General features: G+C 42.0%; 1 protein-coding gene and 2 non-coding genes across 3 annotated transcripts; 2 read left to right on the forward strand and 1 right to left on the reverse strand.

Moving 5' to 3' along the window:
* The first annotated feature begins 1,668 nt into the window (after positions 1–1,668).
* Positions 1,669–1,775, forward strand: LOC148791723 (small nucleolar RNA R71). The gene has a single exon (XR_016076864.1). It is a non-coding gene; the product is annotated as a small nucleolar RNA R71 (small nucleolar RNA).
* A 16,123-nt stretch (positions 1,776–17,898) lies between these two features.
* LOC104586489 (uncharacterized) lies at positions 17,899–20,376 on the reverse strand. Its single transcript, XM_088888304.1, has 2 exons — positions 18,493–20,376; positions 17,899–18,336 (listed from the first exon to the last, which is right to left on the reverse strand). The coding sequence occupies exons 1-2, from the start codon at positions 20,374–20,376 to the stop codon at positions 17,899–17,901; spliced, it is 2,322 nt and encodes a 773-aa protein (XP_088744430.1).
* On the forward strand, positions 19,892–19,998 carry LOC148791724 (small nucleolar RNA R71). Its single transcript, XR_016076846.1, has one exon. It is a non-coding gene; the product is annotated as a small nucleolar RNA R71 (small nucleolar RNA).
* Positions 20,377–20,918: the final 542 nt, after the last annotated feature.

The raw sequence follows: 20,918 nt of genomic DNA on the forward strand, positions 1-20,918 counted from the left end.
TTCAACTGGACCTTCTGCTCCCAAAATGAGATGTCCATTTCCCCCGACTTGCAGTTGATATTTGCATTGGCCGTTGCTAGAAATAGCCATCCTAAGATTATCAGGTTATGGTTCAGTTCTTCGGTTGGGGTCATGTCTAGGACAACAAAGTCCACAGGGAAATAACAATTATCTATCCTGACAATGACATCCTCGACTGGGGTAGGTTTCAACTCGCCGATCCTAAACCATTCATAAATGATGGACGGAAGCAAGTTTACACTGGCTCCAAGATCCAATAGGGCCTGATCAAAGGTGATTCCAAAGATTATATAGTTGATGAGAGCAGCACCCGGGTCTTTCATCTTCCAGGGAAGTTGGTTCAAGAGGACCGCACTCATACCTGCCAAGAGCATCACTTTTTGTGGGGCCGATCGTGGCTCCCTCTTTTGGGTGCATAGCTCTTTCAAAAACTTGGCATAAGCCGGGACATGCTGGATTGCATTGAGGAGAGGGATGTTAATGTGTACTTGTTTGAATAGTTCCCCGATCTTCTCGTTGTGAATCTCTTTCTTTTTCTACAACGGCCCAGTTGTTAGTGTGGTTGTAAAGGGTACCACAGGTTGGTTCACTTTAGGCTCTTCTTCTAGGTTTTAACTTTCTTCTTCTTCCCCCCCCCCCAACTTAGGGTTTTCCGACTCCTTTCCTTCTTCAATTTTCTTCTTCTCATACGGGTCTTCCAAAATTCTCCCACTCCTTAAAGTTGTAACAACTTTAGCATTTTCGAACTGGGGATTCTTAGGAGGTGGTTGAATTTGTTGAGGAAAACCCAGCGGCTGATTCATAGGGTTTGCAACTGGTTGACTCGGTAATTGCCTCGCTTCTCTCCTTGCATTAGCTTTGGCTAGCTGTCCTATTTGGCTTTCTAACCTAGCAATGGACTGCTGCTAATTTAGGATCAACTGCTGAAGCTGCATGAATTAATCATCTACTAAACGGGATTGCGGAGGTTGTAGGTAACCCTGATACGATTGGGTCGGTTGGTTCCTAGGGTAAACCTACTGGAACTGACTTTGTACTGATGGCCTTTGAAACTGCTGGGCAATGGAGTTGGACGGATGCTGATATTGTTGGGACTGTAGATTGGGTTGATGTGTCCTCTAAGAAAAGTTAGGGTGATTTCTCTACCCATGGTTATAAGTATTGGAATATGGATTATTGTTGGGCCTTGAGAAACTCTGGGCTACCTGAACTTGTTCTTGGATAAAGGGTGGAAACTGGGCCACCGTAGGACAGTCATCAACCTGGTGGGCTGGGCTGGCACAAATGGAACTCACTTCGGGATAGGATGTAGAAGGGCCCAATTGCTGGTTAAAGGTGAAAAATTGGTCAATCTTCTGGGCTAGAAGATCTACCCTATCCAACTTTCTAGAAATGGCATTCAAGTCCACTTTTGCCTCGAGCTCTATATTATTCCTGACCTCATAGAGCCATGCCCTCTTTGAGGGTCCCACTGACCTTTTGTAGGAATACAAGGATGTATTGTTAATGGAATTCTCACTCAAGGTCTCAAAATATGATTCATCCTCGCTCTTGCTCAAAAATGCCCCCCCACAGGATGCATCTACCATTTGCCTGTATTGATCTGTTAGACCTTCATAGAAGGCCTAGACAATTTTCCACTGGGACAAGCCATGATGTGGGCATTTTCTCATTAACTCCTTCATTCTCCCACAAGCCTCATGAATTTGTTCACCCGGTGTTTGGGTGAATCAAGTGATGGCTCTTCTCATGGTATTGGTTTGTCCTATAGGGTAAAACTTTCTAAGGAATTCTTGTTGCATTTTTGCCCAAGTTCTAATAGGTCTCTCTATGGTTCCCAACCAGTGCTTGGCCTTGTCTTTCAAGGAGAAGGGGAAAAGAGTTAACCTAAGGGCATCATCATTAAAATTCTGAATCCTCACAGTGGAACAGATTTCTAGAAACTCATCTATGTGCTTGTATGGGTCCTCACTCGGGTTCCCATAGAAAGAGGGGAGCATCTGGATTGTGCTTAACTTAATCTCATACTGTAAGGCTTGAGTATCTGGCAATTGTATATAGGATGAAGGGTTATATTGGGTTGGAGTGAAGTATTCCTTCAACTTTCTAGGTTGGGCATCATTGATTCCGGCCATTTGGTTGTGTTGTTGGTGATGGAGGTATCTCTCTATTTCGGGTATGGGTTCTACAGTTTCTCTCCTTAGAGATCTCCTTCCCAACATACAACTTAGAAGTCCCTTTTTCTTCTTTCTGAAGTTTGAAATTTAAATTTAGCATTTAAATTCAAATTTAGATTTTGAAATTTAAATTCCTAAAATTTAAATTCAAATTTGAAATTTAAATTCCTAAAATTTAAATTCAAATTTGAAATTTGAATTATTTTTTTAAAAAATTGCAAGTAAATCAACCACACAACCTAGGGTTGACCTAAGGTTTCCTAAACTAGTGGTTCAACCAATGTGAATCCTTTTAGGTTCACTTGGAATTACATCACTTCCTTTGGTTAGCTAGGTAAGAGGTGGGGATGTGGGAGGCTCCCCTTGCTCTCGCAAGGACCTAATTAAGTAACCACAAAACCCGCTTAGGTGTAATCGTTTAACCTCTTTCCTTAGACACCAACCGTCGGTTATGGAAAGTAATTACAAGCTTCCCTAAAATTCAGCACACCTTTGAACCAAGTGTGAGGCTCCCTAAAGGATCTTGCTATCCAAATTTTAAATTAGGATTAGGGTGAACTGCACGTGAAGGGTGGTGATTTTTAGGCCAAGGAAGGGTGATGAAATCCCCACCGTATCTTATTTAAAAATAAACACAACAAATGCAACTAATTACAATGCATGAACAATTATTTCTAAAGTGCAATTGAGAAATATAACATAAAATAATAAAGCAACCTAATTAAGCAAAAGGAACAATTAAACAAAAGAAAATTATGCAGCAATAAAAAATAAAATAAAATAAATGAATTTTTTTTTTCTGAAAATAAAAAAAAAATAAACCTAAGAAAATAGAAATTCGAACAAGGACTTAAAATAAAAAAAAAATAGATCTAGAAACAAAACGAAAGAGATATAACACTAAAAAATAAATCGGATCTAAAAAAATTCGAAAATTACAATTCTACTAAAAAAAAGAGTTCAAAAATAAAAAATCAAAATCAAAAATAAAATGGGACAACTACACCTGAAATGCAATCCAATTAATCTTCTCTTCTCTTCTCTCCCACAGTCCCGCAATGCTCCGGTACCTCACCTTTCGCTATTTTATCCTACAAAATCAAAGAGAAGTAAGAATTAAAATGAGATAACGGATCAAGTAATATAATGAAAATAAAAAAAATAATGAAACAGTTCCGGATAAAGCAAATAAAAATTTTTCTCCATTGCTTCCCCGACAACGGTGCCAAAAACTTGGTGTGTCCGGAAGCGTGTCGTTAACCACTTTGGAACACCAGTTTTAATATTTATAATTTTTTTCCGATTCTCAAACAATTACAAATGCAATAAAAGGGTGAGAACGGGTCGTATCCACAAGGAAGCGAGGGAAAAGTTAATACGTACTAAAATCCGGACAAGAGAACACAAGTTGGAGTTGTAGAAATATAGAAATTAATTAATTAAACAGGAAAACTAGAATCTGAACATCGCTGAAAGTTAAAAGTGTAGAAAAATAAATAAATACAAAAATAAATAAATGAAAGAAATGAAATAAAAAAGACTGTAATCCGATCAGAGGTAGCAGTCTCCAGATCTCTCTTTCGACTCTTGAATTTCTCGAGCTAGGCCTTCCCTCTTACCTGGTCGAATTCCAGATCTGCAGAAAAGAAAACGAAGATCAAACGAAATGAAAATAAATTGCAGAAAGGAAATAATGGAACTGGAAATGAAAGAACAAAAATTAAATCTAAGACTAATGGTTGGGATCCGAATCCAGAGGTGGCAGTAGTGGCTTTAGAGAACTACAAGTAGGATTCCCTCCTCTTGCCTAGGCGTCCTCCTCTTCCTCTACCCTTGAACTTCTCAAGATCAGCCTTCCGTTTTACCTAGGGGAAGAATCCAACCCTTTCTCAAGAGCCCTTGGGTCCGTTTTATAGAGAATGGTGGATAAAACTGGGATTAGAGAGAAAGATGGGGGCGACAACTGGGTTTTAGCAAAGCTACGGGCGTCCTAGGGTTTCTAATGAAGGGTTAGGATGGTTCTAGGGTGATCCTAGGGCTGAGAGGAAAATGAGTGGGCACCCAATATTATGTAGGGCTGAGATTTGGATGCCCAAATATGAATGGAAGAGATTGAGGCACCTAGGGTTGAAAGGTGGAGATTAAAAGGAGTGGGTGGCACCCTAGAGTGACTGGCCGAGATAGAGGATGGGATGGAGGGCTGAGATCTAGTGGTTAGGGGCTGAATGGTGAGGATTAGAAGTTTGGTGGCGCCCTAGGGTTTGAAAGCTACAAAAAGAGTGCCCTAGAATGAGTGGTTGGGAATAAAATAGGTGAAGGGTGGAGATTAAACACCTAGGGGCGGTTAGGGTTTGCTAAGAGTGAAAATGATGGGTTAAAAGGCACCCTAGGGTTTGCTAAGGCATGGGGAGGATGCTAATACAGTAGGAGGGGCGCTAAACTAGGTTTAGGAGATAGGAGGCACCCTCCTATTCATAGATTTTCACAAAAACACCCCCTCTCAGCCAGACTTCATACCAGCTTCTCAAAAAGTACATTTCAGCCATGTATGTAAACTTCCTAGTTTTGCACAGAAACCCTCAGAGGTTACAATATTGTTTTTAACTGGGAAAAGGGCACACTTTGATTATTCTAAGGCTGAAAATACCCCTGAAATGATGCCCTTAAGGCATCAAAATGCAGAGTTATTAGCCAGGTCTCTCACTTCTTCAACTAAATCGAGATTTGCTCGTAGATCTTCTTCATTTTCCTCTTCAGCGAATGCCTCAAACCGTAATGTTGGTACTTCCATCTATGCTGGTATTACTGCCTCAGTTCCGTACGTCAGATTGAAAGGTGTTTCACTAGTTGCTATTTTGACAGTTGTTTAGTAGGCCCACAGTACACTAGGTAGCTCGTCCACCCACAAACCCGTTTGCTTGAGAGTGAGTGACCGATGTGAAATTTTGTCTTATTCCCATCTATGCACACCAATCTTGGAACTCGATGTCTTCAAACTGTTTTCCATTGCTTGAAATCAGTACTCTTGCAAGGCCGAACTTGCAGACTATGCTCCTCTAGAAGAAGTTTTGGATGTTGCGAGTCGTTATGGTGAATAGCAGTACGACTTCCACCCATCTTGTGAAATAGTCCACTACCACGACTATGAACTTTTTCTGACCTTTCGCTGGTGGGAAGGGGCCCAGCAAGTCTATGCCCCATTGCGCAAACAGCCACAAGCTAGTTAAGTATCTCAGGTTGGTAGCTGGCTGGTGTAGGATGTTAGCATGTCATTGGCATTTATAACATCGTTGGACTAACTCGGTCGCATCTGCTTTCATGGTGGGCTAGTAGTACCCTTGCCATAAGCCTTCTGAGCTAGAGTCCTGCCCCACAAGTGTCTCCTGCAAAGCCCTTCATGGATTTGCACCTGATTCGCTTTAGTTTGTTGCAAGCATCGCAAATAGGGCACTGTGAAGGATCTTCTATAGAGTAGCGTGCCTATTATCACGTAACAATCTGCTTGTTGTTCTATTTGCCAAGCTGCATTTTTCTCTATTGGCAATATGCTGTGCTTTAGGTAGCTGAAGACCGGACCTATCTAGCTTGTCTCCGTAGTTACTATGTGGGCGACGTCTTCTATCCCTTTCTCTATTGATGGGTGAGGTAGCTCTTCAACGTAAACTGTTCTTTTTGTCGAGTCTATCGTACTCACTAATATGGAGAGGGCGTCGACTTCTGTGTTTTCTGATCTCAAAATTTGCTAAAGGTACCAGGAGTCGAAGTTGGCAGGAGTTCCTTGACTTTAGCCAAGTAAGCTAACTTGGAGGGTTCTCTCACCTCGTACTCCCTGTTTACTTGATTCACCACTAGTTGTGAGTCACTACAAGCTATGAGATGCTTGGCTCCTATCTCCTTTGCTAGCATCAACCTGGCTATCAGTGCCTCATACATGGCCTCATTGTTTGAAGCTCAAAACTGGAATCAGAGTGCGTACTCCGGCTTTACCTTGCTAGGTCCGTAAAGTATCAACCTAGCTGTGCTTCCACTCAGATTGGACGAGCCATCCACATGAAGTATCCATGGCTCCTCATCCCAGTCTACGATCTTGTGAGCTTGGGGCGGTGCCACACTGATTGAAGCCTCTACTACAGTTGCAGGCTCAGCTACTTCAGGGGTTGGCGAGCTAAAGGTGCACTCGACAATAAAATCTGCTAGAACCTGTGCTTTTATCACTGGTCGCAGATCATAACAGATGTCGTATTCGCTGAGCTCTATTCCCACTTTGTCAATCTCCCCGAGACCTTAGACTTCTAAAGAATTTGCCTTAGAGGTTGATCATTCAGGACGACAATGGTATGGGCTTGAAAGTAGGGCCTTAGTTTTCAGGCTGCTAGCACTAATGCAAAGGTGAGCTTTTCTATATCAGGATACCTTGTCTCAGTAGCATGCAAGACCTTGCTCACGTAGTATACTTGTTGTTGTACCTTGTCGACTTCTCTTACTAGGAGCGAGCTAACCACCTCGTCGCTCGCGGAGAGATAAAGTTTGAGCTCGTCCCTGGTCTCGGATCTAGTTACAGGGGAGGTGAACTAAGGTGAGCTAACACTCTTTGGTCCACTCAAAGGCCTGGTTTGTCTTTATAGCCTTGAAAAAGGGAAGACACTTCCCAACCAACTTGGACATTAATTGGTTCAAGGCTGCTATCCGTCAGGTTAATTTCCATGTTTTCTTAATCGAGCTAGGAGGTCACGTATCTAGAATTGCCTGGATTTTTTCGGGGTTAGCCTCTATGCCACGTTGGCTGACAATGTAGCCCAAGAACTTACCTGAGGTTACACCGAAAGCACACTTGTTCGGGTTAAGTTGAAGGGATGGGATATCCATCACATGGACGCCCAAGTCTTGCGGAATGGACTGGGCAAATTTCAAAAAAAATTTCTCCCATCTTTGCAGGGAATCGAATTCCCTATTTTAGAAAACAAATTTTCAAGGATCAATCTTGAACCATGAACCAAATCAGATCTGAACCAAAAGGAGTAGGAGGGAGGATGTACCTGATACGGAGAAACAATATCTCCCAATGGAGGTGTTCACGCCCAAGGAAGGATCCAAAATTTGCTCCACTCAAAGGCCTGGTTTGTCTTTATAGCCTTGAAAAAGGGAAGACACTTCCCAACCAACTTGGACATTAATTGGTTCAAGGCTGCTATCCGTCAGGTTAATTTCCATGTTTTCTTAATCGAGCTAGGAGGTCACGTATCTAGAATTGCCTGGATTTTTTCGGGGTTAGCCTCTATGCCACGTTGGCTGACAATGTAGCCCAAGAACTTACCTGAGGTTACACCGAAAGCACACTTGTTCGGGTTAAGTTGAAGGGATGGGATATCCATCACATGGACGCCCAAGTCTTGCGGAATGGACTGGGCAAATTTCAAAAAAATTTCTCCCATCTTTGCAGGGAATCGAATTCCCTATTTTAGAAAACAAATTTTCAAGGATCAATCTTGAACCATGAACCAAATCAGATCTGAACCAAAAGGAGTAGGAGGGAGGATGTACCTGATACGGAGAAACAATATCTCCCAATGGAGGTGTTCACGCCCAAGGAAGGATCCAAAATTTGCTCCCACTGAAGATGGCGCAGTGCAGAATGGAGCAGAATCAGCAATGTTCTTCCAAAAGAACTTGACCCTTCGCAAGAATCAACTGGATGGTTGGTGAGTACAGCTCCAACCAATCTTTTCCCAAAAGATTGGAATCAAGATTAGATCTTGATTTCTCCCAAGAACTAGAGATCGAACTGAAGGTGATGGCGGCGGCAGGAAGGAGGCGGCAAGAGAGAATTTGTAGGGTGCAAAAATCTCTCTTCTTGTGATTTTCAGCTCTGAAGAGAATTGAACATCAATCACTAACTGTGTCGCCCCTTTCTTCTTTCATAATCTTAAAGGGATCAGCTCCTAATCCCATTAGGAGTTGCTAATCCAAATCATATTTGGATTAGAAGTCCCTTTAAGTGATAAGGGATAACCCTTATCTTATCTGCAGATCAGATCAGCCATCTCCTAATCTAATTAGGAGGCTTCCAGATCTAAATCTCATTTAGATCTGGGACTCTCTAAATGGATGGGGTCTAGGCCCAATCCTATCAGCTGATCCATCTCAGAATTCGCCTCCTTTAATTGACTGATCGAATCAGCCCAGTTCGAAATGGGCTTAAGGCCCATTAAAGGTTATGTACTCACATAGCCTTCCAAACTGCTACCCAGTTGGGCTTCCTTGTATGGCGTGGAACCCAAACATTGATCTACACATCAGCCACATGGGTTCAGCCCAACCTTTGTTACAAGGCCTGGCCGAATACACTGTTATGGACAGTGCACCCCCTGAAACCCATCTTATGGGCTCTATGGGCCCAACACTTACCCTAAGTGGTCCCTGGGCCAAGCCACCTTGTAACACCCAGGGACTGTGAGCAGATGCAAGATTAGCCCATCAAGTATTATCCTCAATGGTCTTACATTTAACCTCTCAGCCCATAATGATCAAACACTGCCCGACAAGGGAGGACCTCACCCTCGACTGCAAGGAACAGTGTTGCACTCTCCGCTTACATGGATCCCGGGAATTAAAACCTTTTGCAAATCATTTCGAAACCATAACATATATATATCTTTATATATAAATATATTTTGCAAAACAAAATCTCAACAATTGAAATCGGCTGCAGGCAGACTTGGTTTCCATCAGAGAGAGTGCATCCCCGATCATTACCTTTGTCCGACAAAGGGGCTGATCCTGTCACTATGATCACCCACTCAGATGAATTCTCGGACTGTCCCAACATACCCAGGTTTTGACCCCCGCTAAGGATCTCACTGATTGGTACATCAAAGACAGCCCAATCCAACACCTAGTGCAGTATCATAATCGAGTCTAGGGGTCAGGTGTAACTTTCCAGTTTTGCCCATCTATCTTCAAGGTCCAGGGCAATACTGGAAATCTGGTCCGGTTCAGAGGTTCTATTAATCCTACACTGCATGTGCTTCGGGTCTCACTCTGGTAGCTGAGACAAGCCACCCCAACAGTTGGCCGCACATCAGCGTCAGCCTTGGCAGGATAAATCTCTCCAGACTTACCCAATGGCTGTGAACATTCTAAACTAACACAAGTCTCATTAAGTGTCCAGTTTAAGGGTATTACACAAAAACACACCACAAGAACATGAATCAAATGAGTACTTTATTGATTTACAATAAATTCATAATGTACATAATTCTGATTGAAGCTAAGGGCATACAACTGTCTAACATAAGTTTTAAAATATGCTTTCTTAAAACATTGAAGATAAGATTCAGGTCAGCAACTAAATCATTTGAAAAATGAGTTTTTACTACCATATCATCGACATCAATTCCCATAGACGATGCTAATTGATGTCGCACAATTTGGATGCTCCCTCGTGTACTATGACTTGGACTCTAATTGGGTGTCAACTAGGCTGGCCGAGTTATAGGGCCGAGCTGATGTCTGAGTATTCAAGCTAATGTGTGCTGCAAAGAATAGAAGATGAGAGTGCTCAGGTATCTTTTACCCGGGGTGAGCACTCCGATGCTTAAGTCAGAAAAGTGTTTGGGGATTTCTTTAAGAGATTGAGAGAGGTCAAGAGTACTAGTGCGCATACCTTCCCAGGTGGATTTAAACACCTTTTATAGACATCAAGGGGCACAAGGCCTCCTGGCAACAACCCTGAGCTTCTGTCGGAGTTGTTTCTACGATATTGGGTGTATTAATGTACCATTTGCGAGTTTTACGCAATGGTTATGGATCGTTCGAGTAGAATTCGGTGTACGGTACGGTGAGCTGTTCTAACAGTCGCGATATCGGCTCTTTCGGCAGTGATGTGCAGGGAACAGTTGGCGAGCTCACCCTCGTGGGTCGCCTTAGCTCGCCTCAGCTCGATCGGCTTCTTGGACAGGTTGCTAGTAATCTTACGGGCTCTGCTAGCTCGCCCTTTCCGAGGTGCAGTTTGGGTTGAGCGAGGTGATCCAAGCTAACATACCGGGTTGGTTTGCTGACTCGGTGATGAGATGTCGATTGTTAGATAATTATGCCCTTAGCTCCAATCAGATTGTTGTACTTATTGACATTTATTGTAAATGAATAAAGTCCGTAATTGGTTCATGTTATTATGGTGTGTTTTTGTGTAATACCCTTAAACTGGACACTTATGAGACTAGTGTTAGTTTAGAATCTTCACAGTTGTTGGATAGACCTGGGGAGGTTTATCCTGACAAGGCTAACAGTAATGTGCTGCCGATAAGTACATTAGTGTGGGTTTGGTTGAAACATTGAACCAGACCATTTTTCCAGTTATGCCTTGGACATTGGAGACAAATGGGCAAAACTAGAAAGCTACACTTCTCCCCTAGACTCAATTGTGGTACTACACTTGGTGTTGGATTGGGCTATCTTTGATATGCCAATCAGTGCAATCCTTAGCTGGGTCAAAACCTGGGTATGTTGGGGCAGTCTGAGAATTAACCTGAGTGTGTGATCATAGTGACAAAATCAGCTACTTTGTCGGACAAAGTGAAGGATCAAGGAATGCACTCTCTCTAATGGAAACCTAAACCATCGGCAGTTGATTTCAAACTTGTTGAGATTTGTTTTTGCAAAATATATTTGTATAAAGATATACATATATGTTGTGGTTTCACAAAATGTTTACAAAAGGTTTTAATTCCCAGGATCCATGTGAGAAAATAGTGCAAAACTGTACCTTGCAACCGAGGGAGAGGTCATCTCTTGTCGGGCAGTGTTTGATCATTATGGGTTGAGAGGTTAAGTGTAAGACCATTTAGGGTTTATACCTGATTGGCTAATCTCACATAAGTCCATACTCCTTTGACCTTCATAAGGTGGCTGGATCCAAGGACCATTTAGTGTAAATGTTGGGCGTGCTAAGAGCCCATACTGATGGGCTCAGGGGTTCACTGCCTTCAGTAGTGAATTCGACCAGGCCTTGTAATAGAGTCTAGGTTGAACCCATATGGCTTTCGTGGAGATCAATGCTAGGGTCCCATGCCATACAAAGAGAGCCAAAACAACCGACATTTAAAAGGGAAAGTGAGCCATATGACTTAATGGGCCTAAAACCCATTTCAAAATAGGTTTAAGTGATTTAATTAAATGGGGTGAATTAGGTTTATAATCTGATTAGGATTAGCAAGAGGATAAGATATGTGTTATCCACTTAAGAGCCCAGATCCAAATATTAGATTTGGATCAAGAAACTCTTTCCTAATTGGATTAGGAAGCTAATCCAAAGAAGGCTATAAATAAGGGGGCGAATTCCTCAGTTTAAAAGCAATTAAGCATTTTGCAGTTTTCTCCCCCAGCTCTTGCCACCCCTACCTAGTTCAATCTCCACTCTTGGAACTGATCAAAATTAGATCTTGATATTGTTTCTTGCTAGAAGAAGCAATATGAAGTCGTGCTCACACCCTGCATGATTCTTGCTGAAGAATTAGGGTTCTTTCTAAAAAACCTCCTTGCTGATCCTACCTCACCATAAGTTGTGTCATCTTCAATGGAGGTGGCTTTTGGTGACTTCTTTGGGTATGAACACCTACGTTGGGAGTTATTTACATTGATTCCATATCAGGTATATCTGTCTCCCTCTTTTGGTTTTAGATCTGGTCCGGTTTGTTTCAAGAACGAACCTTGAAAAACGCAGTTTTTCTAAATTAGGGAATACGATTCCTGATATCCCTACATTTTGATGCCTTAAGGGCATCAATTCAGGGGCATTGTCGGCCTTAGAATAGTCAAAGTGTACCCTTTTCCCAGTTAAAATCAACTATTTGACCTCTGAGGGTCTCTGGGCAAATTATGTAGAAAATTGGGAAGTTTTCATAGTTGAAGTGCGGTTTTTAGGAAGCTGGTGTGAAGACCAGTTGAGAGAGGGGTGTTTTTGTAAAGAACTAAGAATAGGAGGGCGCCTCCTATCTGCTAAACCTAGTTGGCGCCCATCCTACTATATTACCATGCTCCCCTTTCCTTAGGAAACCCTAGGGAGTCTTATTAACCCATTCTTTTCCTCCTTAGCTAACCCTAGCCGCCCCAGCTGTGTAATCTCCACCATCCCTCCTTGTAATCTCCACCATCAATTTTTGGGCTCTCCTTTGTACCTTTTAAACCCTACGACACCACCTTTTGTTCTAATCCTCACCATTCAGCTCCCCTACCATTAAATTTCAGCCACTCCCTCCATCTTATATCCCAACCATTCAATCTAGGGTGCCACCAATTCTTTTAATCTTAACCCTTCAACCCTATATGTTCTAATCTACACCCTCCATTTTTGATCACCCAAATCTCAGCCCTACATAATATTGGGCGCCCTCTCCCTCCATTTTTAGCCAAAGGATCACCCCAAAACCCTCTTAGCCATTGATGCATATTTGCTACAATAGCAAGTGTATTAGCCGCTCAAGTAATAAATTGATGAATAGAGTATCGTTTCCCACGAGGACTTATGTAGCAACTACTAGTAGTATATCAGCCTACTCTTATCTGATTAGCCGAATTGTAAATCTAATGCAAATCTGAAATCCTAACTACAAAAATATCTCTAAGGAATTAGATCAAACCCCTTGCATGCAAGTTGAGAAGACAAGCTAATTAAGCACAGAAAGGATTCAGCAATTAGTTCTCTAGGTCATTCGAGTAGATTAGGATTCAGCCTTGGTTTGGTGAAACCCCAAGGCAATGAACAGCCTCTCTCAAGTGCATGTTCACTCTATGCATGAGTGATGATTCTTATATCTCTATCAAAAATCTAATCCCCATGCATGCATTAAGATCTAGCAATTCTAGGGCATCATTTCAGCTGAATGAAGACCAACCGAATTGTGCAAGTTATCTCTAACCTTGCACTCAATTTGGTTCTTGATTAGCAGATATGAAATCCTAGAGTCTTTCTCAAGCACTCTAGAACTTCCAAGAATCAAGAACAGTTCGGCCAAACAGAATTAAGATTGCCTAAATTCTTTCTCAAGCAATTCAGACATTACAAAATCAAGATCTGAAATTACAGATCTGAAATTACAAAACAATAGTTCAACTAGTTGTTCTACAATCAAATTTCTAATCAAGAAACATCAAGATCGCATCTAATCCATTTGAATGAACCTAGAAAACTAACTAGATATCTGAATTTACAGAAATCATGCTTCAATTATAGCAAGAAAGAAAAATTAATGGAGAATTGAACATGAAACCCTAGTTGATTTCAATTACCAATGGCGCAGAATTCAAAGAAGACAACTTAGATTGATCTCCTCCAATGGATTCTTCTCCCAAATTCGAATTCAGCTTCTTCTCCTCTTGATGTTGCTCGAGTCTCCTTTCTTCTCCTCTCTTGTGCCTATCTCTCTCTTCTCCCTCCAAGAATTCGACTCGAAGAGTTTTCTCCCCAAAGGGCTTGAACCACAAGGTGCTGAACATTTTTTCCTCCAAGAAACCTCCTTAAATAGTTTTTCCTCCAGCTCTCCAAGAATTCTAGAAGTTGTCGCCCTTAGCCTCTCTTGAACCTTCTAGAATTTGCTGCCCCTAGCCTCTCTTGAACCTTCTAGAATTTGCTGCCCCTAGCTTCTCTTGAACTTTCTAGAAGTTGCCGCCCCTATCTTCCCTTGGGCTGCAATTTGGGCTCCTCTTGAGCTGCAAATGGGCCTCCTCCTTTCTAGGCCGAATAGGCTCCCTTGGAAAGCTGTGGCTAGGCTCTCTCTTTAGGCATCTCCTAAAGAGTGCAGCATGGGCTGCATGGGCCGAATAGCCTTCCTTTGACCTCTTAGTTGGGCTTTTGTTCCAACTAGGCTGAATTACCTCCAATTTAGCTCATTTTTCCTTGTTTTATGATTTCTTTCTCCTGAATTGTTTTCCCTTAAAGATTTCCTGAAATTAAGCTGAATTGGGGCAAAAATCACACAAACTAGCATAAAAACCATGCATAAAGCCTCATAAAATATGTGTAATTTGTGCACTCATCAAATACCCCCACACTTAAGCTTTTGCTTGTCCTCAAGCAAAGGCATCAGCCATAAACTGATCATCCCCCCTTATTCTCACCATTTACTAGATGATTTTTTAGGAGAAAAATGCATTGAGTGGTCAGGAAACTTGTGTAGGTATTCTGCTCCATTCCTATGAACTACCACTCTTATCACATACATAAGAGCCAAGGAAGGGGAGAATATGAAATTCTTCAAGTTCCAACTTTCACTCCCATTCAACATGTAGATTAGCTCCTTGACCGCCAAAATTAACCATCACTTTGAGCTAGGTCTCAAATCTGTAATTGCACCTCATTGAGTGTTCAACTGCATTTTGTCCCTTAGAGCCTCAGCCGTCACTGAATTCTTTTCTTTTCTTTCCCCCAAATTTTTAGTGTGAGTGCATTTTATGCTCCATCTCAATGGGGTATTTTCTTCTTTCTTCTTTTTCTTTTTTTTTTTCTTTTGGTGTGAGTGCATTTTATGCTCCATCTCACACAGGGTATTTTCTTTTGGTGTGAGTGCATTTTATGCTCCATCTCACACTAGTCACAGGCTTGAGGTAGATAACAATACTCATATTCCAAGTTGCTAGTTTTACTATTCAGCTCGGAATAGCGAAGTCAATTCTTTTGCAATTGTTGAACTTTCTGCATTAACAGTTCAAATGTGACTAGCTCGATTGATCATTAATAATGCAATCAAATGCCTTATACATATGAAGGTAGTTAGGGCTGGTCATGATGAAAGTCATATTCAGCTCCCTTATCCTCATGCATTGTGCTAAGTTGGATCATTCACAAGAATAAAAACTGACACATACAGTGGGGTTTAGAGGACTTCCCTGAGGATCATTCTCAAATTCTGCAATTGTTCTTTTGATGGTAAGCCTCTAGCTGCTAAGAGTCACATTAAACTAGAAATAGAGATCAGCAACTTTATTCAAATAACATCCTAAAAAAAAACTACACTAAAATTAAATGTTATGAATGAGAAAAGCATAATCAATTAAGACATTATATGACTAAGCATCTGAAGCTTGACAGTCTAGGGAGGTCACCGGTCGTCTAGATAAACAGTGGATGGAGGAGGCATTGTTCCACCCACCCTATATGGCTTCAGGCATTGACCATTCACCTTAAATGTGCCTTGTGCCGGGTGGGTGACCTCTATGGCCCCATGGGGAAAAACCTATGTAATGGTGAAAGGCCCCAACCATCTGGATTTCAGCTTGCCTGGGAACAACCAGAGACGGGAATTATACAGCAACACTTGCTGGCCCACATGAAAGTTACGTCTCAACAAGTTCCTATCATGCCATCTTTTAGTTCTCTCCTTGTAAACCTTGGCATTCTCATAGGCGGCAAGTCTGAATTCATCCAGCTTATTCAGCTGCAACCGCCTCTTAGCTCCTGTGGCCTGTAAATCAAAATTTAAGAATTTTAGTGCCCAATATGCCTTATGCTCCAACTCAACTAGTAAATGACATGCTTTGCCAAAAATTAGCCTGTATGGGGACATGCCGAGGGGTGTTTTATACGCAGTTCTATAGGCCCATAATGCATCATCTAACCTGATTGCCCAATCTGTCCTAGCAGAGGCTGCTGCCTTCTCTAAAATTCTTTTGAGCTCCTTGTTAGCTAGCTTGACTTGGCCACTGGTTTGAGGGTGATAAGGGGTAGCCAACTTGTGTGTAACCCCATATTTCTGCATCAGCCATTCATACTGGGCATTGTAGAAATGAGTTCCGTTGTCACTAATTATAGCTCGGGGTGTGCCAAATTGGGTGAATAGCTTTTTCAGGAACTGTACTACCCTCCTAGAGTCATTTGTGGGTAAAACTATGGCTTTCACCCATTTAGACACATAATCAATAGCAACGAGGATGTACTTATTCCCAAAAGAATTCGGGAAGGGTCCCATGAAATCTATACCCCATACATCAAAAATTTCACAGATTAAGATATTAGTGAGGGGCATTTCATTCTGTCGGGAAATGTTACCTGCTCTCTGACATTGATCACAGGTGGACACATACCTATGGGCATCTTTGAACAATGTTGGCCAATAAAAACCTGATTGCAAGACCTTGGCTGCAGTGCAGTTGGCTCCGAAGTGGCCTCCCGCTTCTCTATCATGGCAGTACCTGAGCACCGGCTCCATCTCCTCCTCGGGGACACACCTCCTTATGATCTGATCTGCACATAGCTTGTACAAAAAGGTTCCTCCCATAAATAGTATTTCACATTAGAGAAGAATTTCTTCTTCTGCTGATATGAAATGTTAGGAGGGACAACATGTGCAGCAAGATAGTTTGCAAAATCAGCATACCAAGGTGATGGATTGACCTGAATGGAGTAGAGTTGTTCATGTGGAAATTCCTCTCGGATGGTGTTGATCGTCTTCTCTTCTGAGTCTACCTTGTCTAACCGGGAGAGATGATCAGTAGCTAGGTTCTCGGTACCTTTCGTGTCACGAATTTCAATATCAAATTCTTGCAGTAGTGAACAAACACTTTCAGTAGCTAGGTTCTCGGTACCTTTGGTGAGTAAGTGCCTCAATGCCGAGTGATCTGTATACATAATAACTTTGGACAAAATCAGATATGAACGAAACTTGTCAAAAGCAAAGATTACTGCTAGTAGTTCCTTTTCTGTTGTGGTGTAATTCAGTTGGGCTCCACTCAAGGTTCTGCTGGCAAAGTAAATCGGCTGAAAGTGTTTGTTCACTCTTTGTCCTAGAACAGCTCCTACGGCTGAATCACTCGCATCACACATCAGCTCAAATGGAAGTGTCCAATCCGGTGCTATCATGATGGGTGCATTGATCAACTTGTCCTTTAGGGTGTTGAATGCTTGTAGGCATTCAGCTGTGAACTCAAAGTCCACATCTTTCTAAAGCAAAGTAGACAATGGCTTGGCTATCTTGGAGAAGTCCTTGATAAATCTTCTATAGAACCCTGCATGTCCTAAGAAGCTTCTCACAGAACGGACGGAACATGGTGGTGGCAACTCCTCAATTGTCTCCACCTTAGCTCTATCAACCTCTATACCTTTCTACGAAATCTTATGCCCAAGCACTATGCCTTCTTGCACCATGAAATGGCACTTCTCCCAGTTCAGCACTAGATGTGTCTCTTTGCACCGCCTAAGCACCTTTTCCAAATTGTTCAAACATGCATCAAATGAAGAGCCAAAAACTGAAAAATCATCCATGAAAACCTCCATGAACTTTTCAACCATATCAGAAAATATTGACATCATGCACCGCTGAAAAGTTGCTGGAGCATTATACAACCCGAATGGCATTCTCCTATAGGTAAAGGTACCGTAAGGGCAAGTGAAGGTGGTCTTCTCTTGGTCTTCCAGTGCAATTGAGATCTGATTGTAACCCGAATAACCATCCATGAACGGGAGAGGGAAGTGATCCTTGCATGTGGCTTCATTCAACTTTCTGTAGTCAATGCATACTCGCCACCCGGTGACGGTTCTAGTCGGGATGAGTTCATTTCTTTCATTTGAAACAACGGTCATGTCACCTTTTTTGGGCACTACTTGAATGAGGCTTACCCAAGAATTGTCAGAGATAGGATAAATAATTTCGGCATCTAAGAGCTTAATGACTTCAGCCTTCACCACCTCCTTCATGTTCGGGTTCAGGCATCTCTAAGGCTGAACTGAGGGCTTGCTGCCATCTTCCATCAGAATCTTATGTGTGCATACCGAGGGGTTGATGCCCTTGATGTCAGCTACCTTCCAAGCCAATGCTGTCTTATTTTCTCGCAACACTCTTAACAATTTTTCTTTTTGCAATGGGCTCAAGGCTGCTGATATGATTACCGGTAAAGCTGATGATGCCTCTAAGAAAGCATACTCCAAATGAGGTGGGAGTTTCTTTAGTTCAAGGGTGGGCGGTTCTTGGATTGAAGGCTTTCTTGTTGGTATTGGTGGTCTGTCCAAGCTCTCCAACTTAAGAAATCCTTTCCCTCGGAATTGTGGCTTGGCATTCAGGTATGCTGCCATGCGGTTAATCTCTTCATTTTCTTCCCTTGCAGCTCCTCCCTCTTGTAGGAAAAGTTCAAGAGGATCGGCCAACCTGCTTACCTAAAAGCAATCATCAACTGCATAATCAATAACATCAACCATATAACAAGAATCATCACTAGAGGGTGCATGTTTCATAGCATCAGACATTTTAAAAATTATTTCTTCATCTTGAATTCTAAGATTGAGTTGTCCTTGTTGGACATCAATCATTGCCTTCCTCGTAGCTAGGAAAGGTCTCCCTAGGATGAGAGGAACATCAACATCTTCTTGCATGCCTAATACAATGAAATCAACTGGAAAAATGAATTTATCTACTTTAACAAGCACATCTTCTATAATTCCCCTAGGATGCTTGATGGACCTATCAGCCAATTGCAATGCAACTCTAGTGGGTTGGTGTTCTCCCAATCCCAGTTTCTTGAAAACCGAATATGGCATTAAATTTATGCTAGCTCCTAAATCACACAATGCCTTTTCAATTTTTAAACTGCCTATAGTACAAGGAATAGTGAAACTCCCTGGATCTTTAAGCTTTTGGGGCAGCTTGTTAAGAAGGATTGCCGAGCATTCTTCGTTTAGAGCAACCGTAGCCACATCTCCCAATTTCCTTTTGTTTGCCAATATCTCCTTCAAAAACTTGGCATAGTGTGGCATCTGGGCTAAAGCATCAGAAAAAGGAATATCAATATGTAAACTTTTAAACACTTCAAGAAATTTACCGAATTCCTTTTCCAACTTGTGTTGCTTCAGCCTATTGGGAAAGGGAACTTGTGGCTGTTGGTGTCTTTCTTGCTGCGGTTCAGATTGCTCCTCCTTCTTGTTTTTGGTTTCAATGGTTGCATCTGCCTTGTTTCCAGCCCTTGCTTTCTTCTCTACTTTCGGCAGCTCCTTACCACTTCTTAAAGTGATAGCCTGCACTTGTTCTCGTGGATTTACTTTTGTATTGCTTGGTAGAGTGCCCGGTATTATTGCTGAAATCATTTGCGCCAACTGCCCAACCTGATTTTCCAAGTTCTTTATTGAAGCCTCTTGATTCTGAAATCTTGTTTCCGTACTAGCAATGAACTTGGTCATTAGCTCTTCTAGGTTAGATTTCTTTTCCAACTGATGGAAATTTTGGGGGAAGGGCTTCGGCCCATGCTGATTTGGCCATGACTGATTCGGGTAGCCCCTCCATCCGAGGTTAAAGGCATGGTGGTACTGATTTCCTTGCTGCCTTGCAAAGTTGCCAACAAAGTCAACCTGTTCTGTGGACTGCCTAAACTGATTGCCAACTTGGCATGCAGTGCTGATGTGGCCTCCCCCACACCAATCACATGTCACGAACTGCACGTGCATGGCTGCCATCTGCATCTCATCAATTTTCTTGCTAAGTGCACCTATTTGCACAGATAGAGCTGTATATGTGTCCACATTGTGAAGACCATGCTGCTTCCTCACTTGTGCCCTCCTTGAATGCCATTGGTAATTATTGGCTGTCATCTCCTCTATAAGTGCATGGGCCACTTCAGGGGTCTTATTGTTGATGGAGCCCCCGGCTACCGCATCTCGAATGGTCTTGTTGGCTTCGGTTAGACCATCGTAGAAGGTTTGCACTTGCAGCCATATAGGAAGTCCATGATGAGGGACCTTCCTTAACAGCTCCTTATAACGCTCCCATGACTCATATAGAGATTCTCCATCTTGTTGGAAGAAAGTGGTGATGTCATTTCTCATCTTTGCTGTCTTGGATGGGGGGAAGTACTTGGAGAGGAATCGACTAGCCATCTCATCCCAAGTGGCTATAGATCCGGCCGGTAATGAATTCAGCCAAGCCTTGGCCTTGTCTTTCAATGAAAATGGGAATAACCTCAGCCTAACAGCATCAACACTCACCCCATTGTGGTTGAAAGTGTCACAAATCTCCAAGAAGTTGGCTATGTGAGAGTTTGGATCTTCATGAGCCATACCACAGAACTGAACTGTGTTTTGGATCATCTGAATTATGACTGGTTTGATCTCAAAATTATTAGCAGCAATGGCTAGTCTTACAATGCTTGAAGCAGCCCCAGTTAGGGTTGGTTTGGCATAGTCCATCATAGTCCTTGGTTCAGCCATCTCTTCAATTTCAGCTATAACTTGTCTAGCAGCTCTTAGGTGGATGCGGAGGGTTCTTTCAATCTATGGATCGTAAGGGACTTCCTCCGGTTCAGGTCTGCTTGTCATAAATTGTACAAGTCAAAGCAATAAAAAGACTAATGTACACCAATCAGAAATGTAAATAATCAAACAATCAACAATCCTAATAAAGAAGTACTGTTAACCACTACTGTAGCAGTAATTTACAAGACAAAGACTGAATGCTATCTAAAAAGAAGAGCTTCAAGCACAAGAACAATCAGCAAGCTGAATATAAACAGATCCGAAATCTGATATACATGATTGAAATTAGAGAAGTACCTTCTCAAATCAAGAAAACTGCACCTTACCGAGCTGATATACAAGATTGGACAAGACTAGCAGCCTAATATATATATAGTCGGCAAGAAGAAAGAGGATTTCTGATTTCAGCCATGATGGTAAATGTGCACAGATCTGAACTGTAATATTTTCATGGAATATACATAACTAATAATCAACTACATTACCGAAATTACCAA

The sequence above is a fragment of the Nelumbo nucifera genome, chromosome 5 (assembly GCF_055504915.1).
Source record: "Nelumbo nucifera cultivar China Antique chromosome 5, China Antique-T2T, whole genome shotgun sequence".
NCBI classification, from domain to species: domain Eukaryota; kingdom Viridiplantae; phylum Streptophyta; class Magnoliopsida; order Proteales; family Nelumbonaceae; genus Nelumbo; species Nelumbo nucifera.